This window comes from Tetranychus urticae, chromosome 1 (genome assembly GCF_039701765.1).
Source record: "Tetranychus urticae isolate SD_2017Ah chromosome 1, NJAU_TeUrti_SD_1.0, whole genome shotgun sequence".
In the NCBI taxonomy this organism is placed as follows: domain Eukaryota; kingdom Metazoa; phylum Arthropoda; class Arachnida; order Trombidiformes; family Tetranychidae; genus Tetranychus; species Tetranychus urticae.
Genome location: NC_142958.1, coordinates 26,700,348 through 26,718,304, shown reverse-complemented (window position 1 = coordinate 26,718,304; position 17,957 = coordinate 26,700,348). Strand labels below are relative to the sequence as shown.

Sequence of the window (17,957 nt, the reverse complement as noted above, 5' to 3'; positions counted from 1 at the left end):
TTACCATCAAACTTGACAGCTCATACAATTAACAAATATCCATAGACTCAGGCGCATTTTCATTTCAACAATCTTTTCTATAGTAAAATATTTTAAATTATCTATTAGAATTGATAATCTGATCAAAATTGTTTTTACGTTGAAAGGTTGGTTGCAAGAACCCTAAGACAATACTTAGGAGTGGAAATTAACCTGCCAATATTTTGCTAATCATCAGGATGAGTAGATTATTATCAAATTTTTGAAAATTATTCATAAATTGATTTCCATTTGATAAACGAAAAACCTTAGTCACAATTATTAACGGAGTAAAATCTTTCCCTCCGATTCAATAGGTCATTATAGTCGGATGCTTTTGCAGATTTTAGGCATAAATTAAAGATCATTTCAGTTGAAGATAATTTCCATTGATTTTCAAGCAGCAATAATTTGTAGTTCAGAGTTGGCTTGTGGTAATTAAATACGAAATTTTGTATAATAAGCAAACTTGATGATTTTGTTGAGTTGAAATGCCATTGATTGAACGCATCGATGTATTATTATGCTGATGGCATTCACTAACTAAAATGATCCAAAACGTGAACTTTAACCTTAATTAAATAGAGATTATCTATTGAAAAATTTAGCTTATTAAAAGCGCACATGTTGATTAATTTAACGGAATTATGAAGAGTTCAAATGAAATTACTCAATTACCTGAAATTGGAAACGCTAGATGGAGGTAGATATTTGAGGTATCCAATGGATCAGATCCATCGATGTTAGATTTGTATTTAACTCATTTTGCTTCAACAACAGTTGTTGTATTTGTATTAATGGGAATATTTGATTTGTTTGTATGATTTTTTTTATCTTAAAACTTAATTAATTTATTAGTCAACTCAATTGTTCGTTATTATTGTAAATTATTTCTAGCCATGATGGCTACTCTTAGCCATTGTTTTAAACCTTTTTGTAATCATCTGTGGAAACGTAAATCTTTACTATTGGCAATTGTGATTGTAGTCTCTTTTGGTTTAGTTATTATTCAATATAGAGATGTTACTTCTTCACCTCTTTCATCATCATCATCACTCTCATCTGCTGTATTATATGGGCCATCAAGTGTTAAACAAATGGAAGCAAATATGTTTAATTTAACTCAAAACCGAGCTGTCCTACCTAAACCGTTACATGTAAATAGTATAAATGAAATTCCTGGTGCTGCTGCATCCGAACCATTTAGTGTAATTAATATTGGAGATGGTGAGCCTTCAGATGAAGTAACCCGAACTCGTAGGAACAAGATTCGTGAAATGTTAAAATTCGCATGGGACAATTATGCTAAATATGCTTGGGGTGAAAATGAATTCAAACCTCTATCCAGAAGGGCTCACCATGGTAGTATATTTGGTAGAGAAAAAATAGGTAGGTGTTCATTTTCTTCTTATCTAATCTACTGATCGCTGAGAACAACAGCAAGTTACAAATATACAGTTTTACTTCCACAAGAGCATTGTTTATATAAGCTGAATAACTAAATAAACTCTCTTTATCACTGCGACAGGTTTAACAATTATGGATGGAATGGATACTTTATTCATAGCTGGCTTGAAAGATGAATTTAATGCTGCTCGTGAATGGGTAGAATCGTCATTTACGTTAGAAAATTTTGGCAGTGATTTATCAGTTTTTGAGACAAACATTCGTTTAGTCGGTGGCATGTTAAGTTGTTATGCATTAACGGGTGACAAATTATTTCTTGAAAAAGCTGATTATGTTGCCGCCAAGCTTTTGCCTGCATTCAATACGCCAACCGAAATACCTTATGCATTGATTAATTTGCGAACCAATTCTGCAAAAAATTATTTTTGGGCTTCATCGAGTGCTTCAATTTTGTCTGAAATTGGCACTCTCCATCTTGAGTTTGTTTATCTTTCTGAATTGACCAAGAAAGCTGTTTACGCTGAAAAAGTGATGAAAATAAGAGATCATTTGGACAGCATGGAGAAAGTTAATGGATTATATCCCAATTACATCAATCCCAAGACAAAAAAATGGGGCCATCGTAAGTCAATTCATTCTCAGCCTTTATCCTGATAATTATTCGCAAGTCTATCGATTAATTTTATTACAAATGTTGACCATGACCAGAAGTTGACCAAACTGATTGTTGGTTCAACTAAAGAGGAAGTTAATGACCTCAACTTGGTATAGTGTCCACAATTCATCAGTATATTTTCATTATTTAAAGTAAATAAGAGCAGTGTTATTTCCTAGATTATTACATTTAATCATTTACGAAATCTTTCAAATCAAGTCCTGTAGAACTCCAAGTTTTATAATATTTATCTTGGTGTTTCATCCGTTTGAACAATGAGATTGTCTTTTTAGACTCGTCAGCTTATATCATGTGTAATATAGAGGTTTCCAGTGTTTTTTTATCTCAATCCATCTGGTAATCAACTTTTTACCAAGTGATTATTGCTTTGCTTTGCTTTGCTTTCAATTGTCAATCAATGCATCAAATCTTCTGTCACTATTCCTATATCATCATCTTTTTTATCTTTTAAATAATAACTATCTTAACAATAACTAACCTGTTCACAGAAATTATTGAACAGCAAAAAAATGTTATTTTCATAATTTTCTCATCAACCAAAATTGACTTTAGGTTTAAGGTTAATTATTATAAACCTACTTCTATTCAATACATTAATATTAATTAATAATGATGGGAAATGGTAAAAAATTGAACATGATTATTGATTCAAGCAAAGCAAAAATTTCTATCCACAAGTAATGTCCAAAATCATTACTTTTGCAACTTTGCATGAATGGTCGAAAATAAAGATTGAAATCGTTCAAAACCGATGACCCACAAAGGTGTCTTGTTATACGCTTATCTCATCATTTGATTATAACTTATGAATCATAACTTATGATCTACTGTGCTTTGCTTACTTTGCTTTGTTAGTTTACTTTGTAAACATATTCAAGTATTATCATTATCTTTCTGTTATACTTTTAGGTTTGAAAAAATTCAAGTTTATCAACCAATAAGTCGATAATGTAACAATTGCAGATCTAGTGTTATACTGACTTAGGCCCACCAACCGCAATTAAAACTTGATCTCAGAATCTCGTCGGCTCAACTGAGTCCGAGCTTAAATCAAAATGTTGATTCAAGTCAGGATCAATGAGATGATCTTGGTAATTACCAAGATCAATTTTTGATTCACTCTTGATAAACCATTTTATTATACTTTTACTATTGTTTGCTCTCATCTATTGTTTGCAATTAACTTTTTGATACACTTAATTACTGTGAATCAAATATTACATTGTTTCACAGTTAGTTATGTTTCTATTCAACTTGATTATGCTATTGATTCACCTATTATTGAAATAAAAATTATTCAGGAAAGAACCTTATTTGTTGGTTGTTAAATCAGTCTCTTCAATCGATATATCATTTAAAAATTTATCAAGTTTAATCACAAAGATCAACCATGAATATTTCTTGGAATAATACAATTCTCAGATAACTTAAAAAATCAATTGTTACAGGTGAACATTCAATGGTTGTTGTCTGTTGAAAATGCATCTAACTTTAAACATTGACTGATTCAATCACTCTTCCTCTATTGATTAAAAATATTATTCAATCAATATCTCTATTTGCTATTACAATTTATTTTTTATTTTCTTTCTCATCCAAACTTAATTCCCAAAATCAAACAAAATTGACAACCTTAATCATTAAAAGCTTGTTAAATATCCATTAAGTAATAGGAAAAATATTAATTATTTGTTAACCTTTCGATCTTATCAAACTATTTTTCATATCAAAATCATAATTCAAAGGTGTTCCTGTTTCCCTCAATTCACTCCATCAATTATTCACAAAATTTTACGCTGTTTATGAGTAAATAATTATAGCCTACGAGCCTATCTGAATGCTTGAGAAAATACTTCCTACACTTACTTTTTCAACGTGCCAGAGTTTTATCATGTCATCACCATGATTTCATCTAGTCTCAATGACTTGTTGAATCCTTTTGAGTGTTAATATCATCCTCTAATTAATAGATTGTTGATAAACAACAAACAATGTCAAACTTCTCAGTTAGACTTGACTGTCAGATTTGCCATTTTCAACGAAACCTCAACATAAGATCACAAAATTTCATTGTAAATAGATAATATTTTATCGTTTGATTGTTGCAAATCAATATTTTTACATCTTTACTGACCCAGAACTGTACATAATTTTCAATCATAAATATTGTTTGGTTTCACAAAATTAGCATGAAATAATCACTGTTATTCAATATAATCTCACCAGCTAAGCCTTTCTCTCACTAAACTTGTTTATATACACTGAAATATCCTATTTATTTGTTGCCTATTATTAGGTTATTTTGTTGTGAATACAATAAGATCAAATAACATACCTTATTTAAATCCTTGCCTAATCTCATTAATTTTATATATTATCAATTTAATCGATAATTGAATTTACAAATTATCAATTCTTATGCTTACAAGCAAACGTAATTATGATATCTATGAACACATCTCTCTGGTAACTTTTATTTTCATCCAAATTTTATTAAATTAATATTTTCATTTCATATTTCTTTAGTTATCAAAATTATTGAATTCAATCGTTGAACCTATTCTTTTCATGGTTACTTGAAACCATCTCAAGCAAATATTTTAATATTAACAATGCAACTTGAATTTCATATTAAATATTTGTTACTGACTTTACATTCAAATAACCATCAATTGAATCTTTATTCAAAATTGAAAGCAACCTTTCAATTGAAACAGACAGAGTTAAAACAGAAAATATTGAATCTCATGATAAATACACAACATTTCTGGAATTGAACTTGAAAAAATAACATAACAGGTAACTGACTATCCATAAATCATTTCAATTCAACTTGAAAAATTAATTGTTTAATCTTTCATTTACAAAAATACATTATATACTAATGATGTTTATAATCCAACCCAATATATTAAACAACTAGGCCTGGCCGTAATTATTTCAACCTTACTCCATTAATTGTAACCTTTTTACTTGCTCATTGTAACTCTTTGTTTTTCAGCATAACTATTCAGTTGATTTAAAACGGGAAATCCTATTTTTGTAATTCTCATCACTTGAAACCTTAGCAAGAGATTAGTAAATGAACTTTAATCAGTGACATTTGAACACAAATTTTCACACAATAGTTACGGTTTGCACCTAAAAAGTATGGCTTCATGTTCACACCATTAGTCTGTGCATCTGATTGTCAATTTGTATTTTGTTTCAATTGTATTCAATTTCCAATCTTGAATGTTAACTTGTTATCAGTTTATCCTTTTTTTACCCTTTTGGGTTTACTTTGATTTTGACAATCCTGCGCTTAAAGATGCTTTTTTGCTTCAATTAACCTCAATTCAGCTCAAACTCATCTTACCTTCTTCTTTTTTTCATGGACTTTAGAAAAGGCAAGATAAATACTGTCTCCGATTTCATGCAAACAAATGAATAGTCTTTCTTATTCTTCTCATTGATGATAAAGATACAAATATTTATCAACGAGTTGATAATAAATGCAGTTTGCTAAACAATTGAAAGGGTAACAACTTTAAGATTTAAGGTTGAATGATTTTGAAACAAAAGTCTTTTCATTACCAAGTTATTTTATTCAGATTAACGCTGTTTACCTCATAAGTATTTGCATATTTGTTTTGTGGGAAATATTTAAATACTAGACTGTTTGATAATTGATTTTGCCAAAAAATATTAATTTGAATTTGAGAAATGTTGATCTTTTGTCTAAGTTTCTAGTTAACCCAAATTTCAAAGGTTAATATTGAAGATGAATTTGCACGCAATTGAGTTTCTATTCTTATACATACATTAATATTCACACAATATTTATATCAACTTCTGTTAACCCCAGTGACATGCAAAAGTATTGTGTATAATTAACTAAATTAAAACTAATTCTTCGTTTTTTGTCTTGTTTTTAATTTAGATCACATTAGTGTTGGAGCTTTGGGAGACAGTTTTTATGAATACCTTTTAAAAGCATGGGTCCAATCGGGTGGAGAAGATGAAAAAGCTCGTAGAATGTATGACGAAGCTATCGATGCCATACAGAAGAACCTACTGAAAACGTCGAAAGGAGGATTATCTTATTTCGCTGAGTTGAAATACGACCGAATAGAACCCAAAATGGACCATTTAGCTTGTTTCATTGGAGGTTTAATTTCTCTTGGAGCTCAATCTCTGGCACCAGAGGAAAAAGTAAAAGCCATGAAAGTTGCTGAAGATGTAACCAATACTTGCCATGAATCTTATATAAGAACAGCTGTTGGCTTAGGTCCTGAATGTTTCAGGTAATTCTGTCCTAAAAATTAGTCAATTTCATATACTTTGATGAGCATGGTAACAATCATTAATCATTTAACCCTTACTTGTGTATTTTATCATTGCTGATAAATCGCAAATGACAACAGTTGAATGAAAATTATGCTACAGTGTTTAACCAAGCGCATATTATTATAATAATTATCTACTCATCCAAAGTTTCCTGTATTTTTATGTTTTAATTTTGCTAGTTTGTATTAACTAACTCTCTTTTTGCTTCACTTTCAATAGGTTTACCGCAGATTTGGAAGCAACAGCATCCCAATCGGAAAGATATTATATTCAAAGGCCTGAATTAATTGAAAGTTATTTTTACTTGTGGAGACTCACAAAAGATCCCAAATACCGAGAATGGGCCTGGGAAGCTGCTGAAGCCTTTGAAAAACACGCTAAAGTTATCGGAGGTTACAGTGGTCTTCGAAATGTTTATGAACTAAATAGCCAAAAAGATGACGTTGAACAAAGTTTCCTTTTTGCTGAAACTTTCAAGTATCTTTATTTAATTTTTTCCGATGACAATTTTATTTCTCTCAATGAATGGGTTTTCAACACGGAGGCTCACCCACTTCCAATTAAGGGTAAAAATCCCGCCTACCCTAGTCAAGATGGATCTTCTGAATGATGATGACGATGATGAAATTAGCAACAAGAGATGATTAAATAATAAACAATTACAAGCTTAACAAAACCAGTGATACTAAGGGATATAAGGAAGCAACGTTTTGACATAACTTTTTTACGATTTTGTGCTGTTAAAGTGATTTTTTATGGAAATACAGATTAAAAAATACACTTGAAAACAATTGACTCATCAACACGCACATCTTTCACATCTGTTTTCATCTTTGAAACTAAATAACCAGAAAAAACAAGACAAAAGATACACAAGACAATTAAACCATTGAAACGCTAAAGCCAACATACCTGATGATTTTGAAGATGACAATGATGCTCAATATGGTCTCTATGATGACTATGTTTGATTGATTGAAATACAGTGAAATTAAGTGGATCATCTTCCTGTTCAGCTAATGAACTCTTTCATCTTACCTATGAAGACAAGAAAAGTTCTCCTTCTTTTCTTCACTATTCCTGTTCAGTCTGCCTTACATGGAAATAATTCGAGAATAAAATAGCAATCAAATGAAAGACTCTTCTGATTGAATTTTAACCAACCTGTCATTTGATATTCATTTTTAGTTGTGCAATTCTTTGAAAATGAAAAACTTGTTGATCTAAATCAGACAAGTAATATTAATCTTAAATACCTTCTGTGACCTTAGTTTCATTTTAAATTGTTTTCTTTCTCTTAAAATTTAATGCTTTTCAAACAGTTTCTCTCCACATCTTTTTCTGTCTCTTGGTTCATCATTCAAACTCAAATGGCAACTGTTATATTAATTTTCATTCCAAATCCCCAATGTAATTTGAAATATCCACTGTAAAACAAGCTTATCCTTACTTCCCATTAGGGTCAAAAACCAAACCAACGAATTGTTTCCACACGTCTATAATTCTGATGCTTAAAACTCATGTCACCTCTTTCCCTATCTTTCTAATCATTTTATCAATGTTTTCTTCTTTTCCTCTATTGTTACCTCGAAGCTTAAAAATATAGTTATACGTGTCATTTAATATGATTACTTTCAATGTAACCATGTTTATGCCACAGTCCAATTTACCAGAGTTTTTTCTGTCATTTAACCATATTTTGTAAATAAAAATTATGAAACAATTATAAACAACTGATTTGTTGAAATAAAACCAATTGAATTTATCGATCAACTACTAGTGTCTCGCACTTTTCATTTCTTCTTCATTTCCATCAAGATTTTATTATCACTTGTAACAATATATAAAACAGGTCGTGAAATTACAAGGGTGAGTTTATGAACGGTCCAAAGAATCGAAAGTAAACTGCTTTTTCGTGTAAGAATCAGTACATTCATCGTGCTTGATACATCGTTTATCTTTAATGGGAAGTTTTAATGAATTTCACAAAGCGAACTGCAAAAAATTACAAATATTCCACACTAGATGGAGACAGCTAAAGGATGATCACTTGGTGATGTTTTGATCAGCATCACTTTTTAAAGACATGATTTACTTACGAATCATTTCATGATATCTAATTTATTTCAATCAATTGTATTATTAGTGTATCTTTGATTTGTTTAGAAAATTATTTTTCAATATCTGACATCATATTCTAAATTATTTATCCTCGCACCGTTTCCAAAGTAATTACAAAGGTGAGTTTTACTGTTTTGTTTTCCACTGCATTTCTCTCTACTCTTTTTTCTATCATTGTTTACATTCACTTGTTTTGATGTTCAACTGGCTCAAAGGTACTTTTATGTTCATTATTAGAATCATTTTCGTGTTTTTGCTCTTTCTTTTAATGCTCTTTAGGTTTTAATTATTTTCACAACATCAACAATTTTGTTAACTAATCTGTTTATTCTATTTTTAAACCCTCTCCAGTCAAAGATTACGTTATGGTTGATCGTTGTAGTCACTGTTATATTTAAGATGGCTCTTTTTTGACATTTTGCATTGTTATTTGTTATGCATTATTAGTGTTTCCCTTCAGAATTGAAAGGGTAAATAAATTGGATTTTTATCTTCGGCATCCATGAATGCTATTATATTCTAGAAGCTTTTGTTTTCATTTTGTTACACGTTAGTTGATTTCTTTTCCAACCAATAACAATCACCTGATAAGTAGTATATATTTTCACTTTAATAATACTTTATATTTTCTAACTGTTTGGTTATTTTGTTACTTCTCTTCTTTTTTTCCCATCCGAATTTGTGATTGTTTTTCTCACTTTTCGGTAAACTATCTTTGCTTCCTTGGGTTACTTAATTATAAGTTATTGTCATTTTATAATCATCTTCATCTCTTTTAAATAAACCACTCGCTTTCAAAATCGATGAGCCATCTCTTTTGCTTTATGATGATGTCCCAACACTTCTAATAGTAAATCTTTTTGCCAACTTCTTTTCCAGATTCTTTATAAAACCGGTTTGCCACTCCAATCAGCTTCTCCTGTACAATCATTCGTTGTTACCTTTGAATTCGATTGTAAAGATTGGATCGACAGTACCACTACTGCTAACAACAATAAAGTTAATTTACGAAATTTTATCATCTCTTGTTTCAGTCCAATATATTGTAAACAGTCACCAAATCTTGGGTTCATTTTGCAATGTTCATCCTGGTTCATTGAGATAAATCTCATCCATCATCATCTCATCGTTCATCATAAATCATCAAACAAAACAAACCTTTCATCTTGTTATGGCTTCGGTAAGAATATTCATCTGAGCCTCTTTCGTAATATTCACAATTGTCAGTGAGTTCGTGAATCAAATTCATCTTATTGTCGACTAAGGTTCTTGTTTGATTGAGAACGAAGTTGATTTTTCTATTTTTCCAATGATATCAAATTTCGCATTTGGCTTTTTTATTGCTAAATGTCAACTATCCTCGTTTCAATAATGATTAATTCTAAGCTTTCTTTTCTAATTTTTCTACAGCGTCTTGCGAATGCAAATCGGTGAAATCCTCAGTGTTTAAAGATGAAACAAGAAAGACGAGACCAGAGTGCAAAACACATTAAATCAGGGCATCCACCATTCACCAATCGAGCTCTACCACCATTACCTAAAGATAATAAAGATGGAGAAGATTTGAATGGAAGCAATCATGAAGGCGAAAATGGTACTTCAGAAGCAGAAGAGCGACAAAAAGATTACTGTGCATCAATTGAAAAAGTCAAAGACTGTGGATGGTATTGGGGACCGATTTCAGGAGAAATGGCAGAGGCTATTCTGCATAACGAACCTGATAATAGCTTTATAGTCCGAGATTCAAGTGATGAACATTATTTTTTTAGCTTAACTTTTAAACTGGAAGGTTTTGTTAGACATGTTCGCATTGAACATGATCAAGGTGAGTTTATTAACAGTTTATTAACTAAATATTCATCATTTTGCTTCTTTTTTCTACTTTCACTTTTTCTCTCTCTTTCTGGTTATCATCATTTTTATATAGCACAGAAAAGTGTTTAGAAGCTGTATTATAATAAAGACAAAAGTCAAAACCATTTTGCATAATGAAAGGTTCAACTACTTAGTATTAGCAACACCAAAAGGCTAAACCTCGAAGTGAATCTGAATATTTTTTAGGCTTTTAATCCAATTTTCTTAATGACCTAAAGCTTTCCTTTGTTTTTGTGTCATAAGTTGTAAACCATAACAATGAAATGAACTTGATACAATCCTTTTAGCATAATAAGTCTAATCGTTATGTTACAATCATAATAGATTGAATCTTCAACATCATCTGGTCCTCTTTTAACTTTCATATCAAAACAAGCCATTATTATCATTATTAATGTAATTATTTTTATTACTGTTACACTCGTTATTAGCCTTTTTTCGTCGAGGAAAAAAATGCAGCCTTGAATTTTGAATTTTTTTTTGATGAAATTGGATTAATGGTGATTACACTGACTTACTTTCCAGAAGATTGAAGATTACGGCTCATTGAGTATTTCCAACATTTGTCAGTTGCTTTTGTAACTTCAAACTTTCCAAATATTTAGTAAGACTCTATCAAATCATTTCCAGAAAATAGCTGTCAGAACTAAATTGAATCCATAGTTTTCTTTGCACAATCTTTAAATTTCACATTAAGAAAATCTATCATTTTTTGTAATCTATGCCAGAATTTTTCTTTATGTTTCAATCTTTTCCTTTTCATTTATTGTTCAATTTTAATTTTAATTTAACTCTTTTTATTAACAGGTACCTTCAGTTTTGGATCACGGCAAAAATTTAAGAGCAATACTATAGTGGATTTCATTGAAAACTCCGTCGAGCATTCAAGAAGTGGTCGCTTCTTATTTTTCTTACACCGTTCACCTGTTATGGGCCCAATGCGTGTCCAGTTACTCCATCCTGTTTCTAGATTCAAAAGGATACAATCGCTTCAACATATGTGCCGGTAAAATATTTCACCTTGATCCTGATTTAGTCATTGCTATGATTCAATATATCAATAGATTGCAGTCTGTTTGTTTAGGATGATCCAATAGCCTGTCAACCTTGTATTTCTGTGTTATACTGAAAGCTGTTTAATTGAGTTTCCATCGATTTTTATCGTAATTCATTCTGAGATTTTTCAATTTCATTATAAATTCATGACAACATTTTTACAACTGAGACTATTCATTACAAATTGAAATGCAAGAATAACATACAAGTCATTGCTATTGAACCCACAGAAGTCCAACAATGAATTTCATAAAATTGAAAAGCAATTATTGTTGTTACGATGAATTATTGATTACAGCTTGGATTTTTTTATCTTTTCCTGCTAATTTTACAACTAGAACATATTAATCAGAAATATTAATCAACAGTTCTTGTGAATCACTGGAAATGATAAGAACCCACATTGACATCTTTGTGGATTAAACCATGTTTAACGTTCCTGTTAACTTACCTGCATTTCTAATCTTAATTTTTGCTCTCGTTTTTCATTTCAGATTTGTGATTCTCAAATACGTCCGTCGTGACTTGATTGATCATTTACCGTTACCATCACATTTAAAATCATATCTGAATACACCTTATTACTATTCAGAGGAGTTGGCTCTATTCGAGAAAGCTAAGAAAGAAAAAGAGGGTTCAAAATAAAATAATACATATTTAATTGTTCTAGTCTTAAATAAAAAAGTGGATCACCATTTTGTTAATCCTGAGAGGGATAAAAATTCATCGTTCGCCATGATTATCATACTTTAAAACTCTCTCACGTTTGTTTCATCTTCTCTATTTTTTTGTCTCCATCGCTTTTTGTCAAATAATAGTAAACTGTTATTTTAAACTATTTACTGCAACCTTAACTTACAGTAGAGTGGACCATAATCCTCTTGATGTTGGTGGACCTTTTTACTATCCTCTTGCTTACAAGGTGCTTGACCTGTCCTAGGCGCTGAGCTTCAACCAACTGGAGTCCGAGGAAGGGTGGACTGGGTAGTCGAGAGGACTTAAGCTCTGGGTGAGCCGATCCACAGACATCAAGAAAATTACGGAATACTCTGCAAAGTAAAAGAGAAAAGTAAATAAAAGCTAAATTAATCGCAAATTATTGGCGTCAAATTTAACGGGATAATTAAGTTCGTGTCTTGAAAATCTGATTGCTTTCAGTTTTGTCGACCAAATTTTTATAAAGACCATTAAAGATAAATATATCAACAGGATATCAACGTGGAACTACAATTGATATTGATTTATGGCTATTAGAAATATTCATCATTTGTAATGGTTCAAGGTGAGGTGAATATGAGAGGACTTCCATCATGATAATGATTTGATCATCATTTACAGAATAGTATGCTTCTGGTGCAGCAGTTAATACAACACAAATAGCATTGTTTCTGGACTCAATAGTATTTCTTGGTATATATTATAATATTTGTGACCAACAACTAATAGATCAAAGCAATGAGCCATTGGTAACGCCATAAGTAATACGATGTGTGCGTTACTTTAGTAAGATAGCTTTGCGCTTAGCACTTAGCGCTTGAATTGAAAATTGGATGTATTATGATAAATTGACTTCAAAAATCTTAAAATTATCAGGTCAATTCTGAGCATATTTATTTTAAATGTATTGAAGATTTATTTTGGAATCCTGTCAATAAATTATATACCTGTGTATAATAAATTGTTAATACCTGCCAAGGTAAATTTCATTTTTTTTTGTTCTAGTGTCACACTAATAGTGAATCAATAATTGATAGCAATACGATGATTTTTATTGAGCGTTTAACTTACAATACAGAAGATTCATTTGAAAAGAATAACATGGATTCTGAGATAAGTGTGTCTTTTAAATCATCTGTTAAATCTCATCGCGTTTGCTCACTCAGTTTGCTCTAAGGTTTTGTATTTTTGAATTTAAAGTTGATGTTGGTACTTACCCATTGAAATTTTAAGTGTTCAAAATTAAATATTATTTAGTATAACTATCCATTTTGTGATTATATTTATTTCACGTTTGAATCAAGGCATGAACCCTTTAACGTAAGTTTTATTTGGAGTGTTTGTTTGAAATTAATTGCTAATGTCACATTTGTTTCTCTTATTTAGGAACGTAAAAAATATTTCGAAGCTCAGTGAAACTGAGTTAAGACTTGGTCTCAGTGGTAAAGCGTCATGGCATTCTATGTACGATCATTCAGCTTGGATATTTGTTGGTGGCTTGAATTTTGAACTTACAGAAGGAGATATTTTATGTGTTTTCTCGCAATACGGAGAAATTGCTGAAATAAATCTTGTAAAAGATAAAGATACGGGAAAATCTAAAGGATTTTGTTTTATATGCTACGAAGATCAAAGGAGTACAACACTAGCTGTGGATAATCTCAACGGAATCAAATTGGTCGGAAGAATTATAAGAGTTGACCATTGTGGTAATTATGAAACACCCGAGGAAAGAGAAAAAAAGAGGCAAAAGGAAAGAAAGGATCGTGGTGGTCGGTATAAAGCTGATGACAGTGATGATGATGTTATAGTGGATAAAGAATCGAGGATAAAAAAGGAAACAGATAGTGAGAATCACTCTAAAAGACATAGAGATAAATTTGAATCATCTAGATCTCACAATCGATATCATTCTGATCATCACGAAATTGATTCAAGAAAAGTGAAAAAGGAGCCCGAAGTTAACAATTTAGTATATAAAAATTCAAAGGATGAAACGAATCGAGAGCGACCTCACAATGACAATTATCGGCGAGACTATGACCGAAGATCACATGATGACAAAAATCATTACAGAAGCCAGGATTCAAATCGAAAAGAAGTTTACAACCAGTCAAGAAATTATGAATCTCATAGAAACAATGATCGATATGATGATGATCGTAAAGATTTTAGTAGTAGAAGTAAAGATGAGCCTCGATCTAGATTTAAAAATGAAAGATATGCAAAAGAAGATAATCATAGACATCGAGAAGATCGTCCTCAATATGATAGGGAGAAGCACAGGGAAGAACGCAGAAGGTATGATGATCATGATAAATATCGGAATGATGATTATTATGAAAAGAAAAAAAGTAGATATGACTCCAGAAGAGATGATAGAAGCTATTAAATATGTTTTATATCGGAAATTTGGTTTCTATAAATTGAGATGAGCTCTAATGATGAGTTAAAATTTTCTAGCCAAGCTCTGTATAAAAGAAGACAAGTTAAATATTAATTGTCTGTATACTTCTGAATACAACTTTGACTGTTTTATTGTAAAAATTCACTATTTCAACATTTATTGTGATCCCATCTCATTGTAATGATAATAAAAATAAAATTTCATCTTATTTTATATTAATATAAAAAGAGACTATGTTAAATCTCGTTGACCGTGATTCAGTACGATTGCTCCTAGATTTTGAGTCAAAGACTGTGGATGGTATTGGGGACTTTAAGGTAATGGGGTACTAACCTTAATTGAATTATAATCAATGATTTCAGGGCTATATCACTTCATCTGTGTCATAAAATTTTTCAATTCCAGATCAAATCAGTAAATTAAATCACGCAAAAGTTTAAGATGATACAATGGTTTATTTCATTGGAAACTCCATCGGACATTCTATGAATGGTCACTATGTACTGTAGATTTTACAATTAACAAAAGCATTTATAGATTAGCATCAACTATGACTAAATCAGCTATATAACGTTCAAGACGATGTTTCAACTTTCTTCTTGGAAGTTTGATTATCACTGAATTGCTTTGATGCATAAAAGTCTTTTTTCGCTGCATCCAACAAGACATTTGTAAGATAACTTTTCCGAGATATATATTTTGGTGGTTCAATGGGTGGAAGCGGATTGCCTGAAATAAAAGATGAGATTAACTCAATTAAAACCTGCTAAAGCTCACAATTTATAAAATTTATATGCTCACCTTTGAGTTCAAGGCAGCCTTTATCAGCATGCCTGACTTTGCCTGTAATAATGTCTTCCCTACTTAAAGCAGGAGACAGACGCCAAAGTTTTGTAAAAGAGTCAGTATAATCAATATATCTAGGAACTAAGACTTTGAACAACTTATGAACCAATTGTTTTTCCTGAAAACAAAAGAAAATTATTAATTTTTCGGGGGCTATCACAATGAACATGAATGTAACTATTTGAAAAACGAACATGTATATAAAAATCTGCCAACTCCATGGTAGGTATATGTCGATCTCCATTCCTCATGGCTTCAGTAATCAACTAATAAGAGAGAGGTTATTAGAACAGTTAGAATAGGTATCATTATTTGGCAGTATATATAGAGTATAATGTAATCACTAGAGTGTAAAAATACATACTCGTTCTGTATATCCTTGAACTTCTAGAGCATGATGATAGTCTAGAGTAATCCTCTCAAATTTAAATAATTGAGTTATATGCTGTCCAATAACTATTAAACGACCAGATGAACCACGATACCAAACTTTGTTGAGACTTATTGGTCCTCGTTTAACTTTAACTTCTGGAGGTAAAATAGGAATCAATTTTTTGTTGGCGGTCGATGGACGAGGTAAAGCATTATTGTAATGACGCACCATTTTTATTAATTAACTAATTTGATAGAAGAATTGAAAAACGAGGTGATTATCAGAAGTAAATTGTTATTATTGTGTTAATCTATGAAATAAACATGTGTTGTGATTTTTAAACTGGATCCGAATCTATGCAGGACTCACTCAGATTCTTAAGATATTTTGAGTCTTTCACCACATGCTCAATGTTTTGTTTATTAACTTGATTAAATGATGTTTCCTTGGCTAATTGATGATTAGTGCCATTATTTGTGCAACAATTTTTAAATTATCTTCCTTACAACATGGTATTTACTCCTCAGTTTGCACTGTTGACTTGTTCTCGACTTTCTGGCTTATCCATGAATACAACTAATCGTCTATTGACTCGGTCATGTTTTCAATTGGCTATGGTTAAAAATAAGCATCAAAATCATCTAAACTATTTAAATCGAAAGGACTCTACAACATCTTATATTTACCAGCATACCTATTCTTCATACCAAGAAATGATTGCTAAAGAAAAGCAAAATGCGAAAAGTTATATGTTGATTGAAGATTTAACATCGAAGTTGAAGATTGACAGCAAATCAAATATTGAATCGATCTTAGACACACCAGTGACCAATTATTGGGAGTATTGGATCGGCAATAAACACTATTTTCTGGTTAGTTTAACTGATTATCCATCGTTCGAGAAGAAAAGCGAAACCATTTTACCAGAGGCCAAATTCCCGATGAGTTCAAGAATCTACCAAATAACTAAACTACCGTCAACTAAAGTATCGAATGAATCCAATAAAATGAGTACCAAGCGTTGGGATCTTCGCATACACAGACAATCAGTGAAGTCAACGAATTTATTAGATGGAAATGATAATTTAGATGAAAAAATAAGACAGTTTACTTACAATATTTCTCAAAGTGAGCTAGAATGTAAATTGAAGTTCTTCGTTATCAATGCATTTGAGGAATTTTTTTGTCAAGGAGTTTTCAATGCTTTTCATTTGGTGCCTTTTGGATCTAGTGTTAATAGTTTAGGTTGGGGCTCAAGTGGACTTGATTTATGCTTAACGACAAAATACCAACCTTTGCCGAGTTCAATTCTAGTCCCATCAGCTGGTGATTTGCTCGATGGTACCATCAAAAGACAGAGATGTATAAAAACATATCATAACATGATGAAAAGTGGTCTAATCCCTGGAGTTAATAATGTCAGCCAACCCAACAACAATACTTGTCAAGTTTATTCTTACCTTACTGCTAATGATGTAACCATAACATGCACTGACCCTGCTAATCTTGAATTTTTCAAAATCTCGGAAATTTTATTCGAGATAACACGAGCTGATGAAAGAGTTTTACATTTAATTCATTTTTGTAAATTATGGGCTGAATTTCAAGGCATCTTAAGTCGAACATTCAATAATTTAATATTGACCATGTTGATTATAAATTATCTCCAGATCCGAAGACCGTTTCCAATTTTACCTCCTTTGGAACAGTTTTTCAGTGAACCTGAGATTCGAATGGACAAAAGTATGATTCAAGACACAAAGTCGTCTTTCAATGATGTTTTATTAGGATTTTTTCGTCACTTGGGAACCTTTGATTTTTCACACTCTGGAATCAATATTTTTTTAGGAAAATGCATACGGAAACCTACAAGAGATGTACTTTTTGTTCTTGATCCTGCTAAGGGTAGCAACATGTCGACCAAAGTTAGCAAAAATGAATTAGATAATATAACTAAAGTTGGACTTAAATCATACAAATTGCTTGCATCTGGATGTTCACTTCAAACTTTATTGAAACCAATTGCATTGGATACGTACAAAAAAACAACATTAGTTTAATAAATAATTTTTATTTTCGATGAATAATTGTAAAAAATTAATTTTCATTTCATATTTTATTTGGATAATCAA

General features: G+C 31.0%; 5 protein-coding genes across 10 annotated transcripts; 4 read left to right on the top strand and 1 right to left on the bottom strand.

The window, feature by feature from the left end:
* The first annotated feature begins 804 nt into the window (after nucleotides 1–804).
* On the top strand, nucleotides 805–8,203 carry LOC107364560 (mannosyl-oligosaccharide 1,2-alpha-mannosidase IA). The gene is made up of 4 exons (XM_015931974.3): nucleotides 805–1,407; nucleotides 1,547–2,047; nucleotides 6,024–6,387; nucleotides 6,650–8,203. The coding sequence occupies exons 1-4, from the start codon at nucleotides 918–920 to the stop codon at nucleotides 7,038–7,040; spliced, it is 1,746 nt and encodes a 581-aa protein (XP_015787460.1). The 5' UTR covers nucleotides 805–917; the 3' UTR covers nucleotides 7,041–8,203.
* A 309-nt stretch (nucleotides 8,204–8,512) lies between these two features.
* On the top strand, nucleotides 8,513–12,693 carry LOC107364611 (suppressor of cytokine signaling 7). Of its 6 annotated transcripts, none has more exons than XR_016197772.1 (6): nucleotides 8,513–8,670; nucleotides 9,431–9,731; nucleotides 9,962–10,376; nucleotides 11,234–11,432; nucleotides 11,977–12,551; nucleotides 12,641–12,693. XR_016197772.1 is itself a non-coding variant. In XM_089265944.1 (6 exons), the coding sequence occupies exons 4-6, from the start codon at nucleotides 10,004–10,006 to the stop codon at nucleotides 12,125–12,127; spliced, it is 723 nt and encodes a 240-aa protein (XP_089122070.1). In that variant the 5' UTR covers nucleotides 8,513–8,670; nucleotides 8,903–9,021; nucleotides 9,431–9,731; nucleotides 9,962–10,003; the 3' UTR covers nucleotides 12,128–12,578. The 6 variants fall into 6 exon arrangements, 5 of the variants coding, with proteins under 5 accessions (XP_089122070.1, XP_089122072.1, XP_015787520.1 ...); XM_089265944.1 differs by lacking the exon at nucleotides 12,641–12,693 and adding an exon at nucleotides 8,903–9,021 and having other exon boundaries at nucleotides 11,977–12,578; XM_089265946.1 differs by lacking the exon at nucleotides 12,641–12,693 and adding an exon at nucleotides 8,903–9,021 and having other exon boundaries at nucleotides 9,431–9,777; nucleotides 11,977–12,578.
* A 700-nt stretch (nucleotides 12,694–13,393) lies between these two features.
* On the top strand, nucleotides 13,394–14,833 carry LOC107364659 (uncharacterized). Its single transcript, XM_015932089.3, has 2 exons — nucleotides 13,394–13,519; nucleotides 13,586–14,833. The coding sequence occupies exons 1-2, from the start codon at nucleotides 13,506–13,508 to the stop codon at nucleotides 14,589–14,591; spliced, it is 1,020 nt and encodes a 339-aa protein (XP_015787575.2). The 5' UTR covers nucleotides 13,394–13,505; the 3' UTR covers nucleotides 14,592–14,833.
* Nucleotides 14,834–15,041: 208 nt separating this feature from the next.
* Nucleotides 15,042–16,146, bottom strand: mRpL17 (mitochondrial ribosomal protein L17). Its single transcript, XM_015931830.3, has 4 exons — nucleotides 15,817–16,146; nucleotides 15,647–15,718; nucleotides 15,408–15,570; nucleotides 15,042–15,335 (listed from the first exon to the last, which is right to left on the bottom strand). Exons 1-4 carry the CDS (start codon nucleotides 16,054–16,056, stop codon nucleotides 15,181–15,183), a joined length of 630 nt encoding a protein of 209 aa, XP_015787316.1. The 5' UTR covers nucleotides 16,057–16,146; the 3' UTR covers nucleotides 15,042–15,180.
* A 52-nt stretch (nucleotides 16,147–16,198) lies between these two features.
* On the top strand, nucleotides 16,199–17,905 carry LOC149094860 (poly(A) RNA polymerase, mitochondrial-like). Its single transcript, XM_089265943.1, has one exon. It carries the CDS (start codon nucleotides 16,335–16,337, stop codon nucleotides 17,883–17,885), a length of 1,551 nt encoding a protein of 516 aa, XP_089122069.1. The 5' UTR covers nucleotides 16,199–16,334; the 3' UTR covers nucleotides 17,886–17,905.
* The last annotated feature ends 52 nt before the right edge of the window (nucleotides 17,906–17,957 follow it).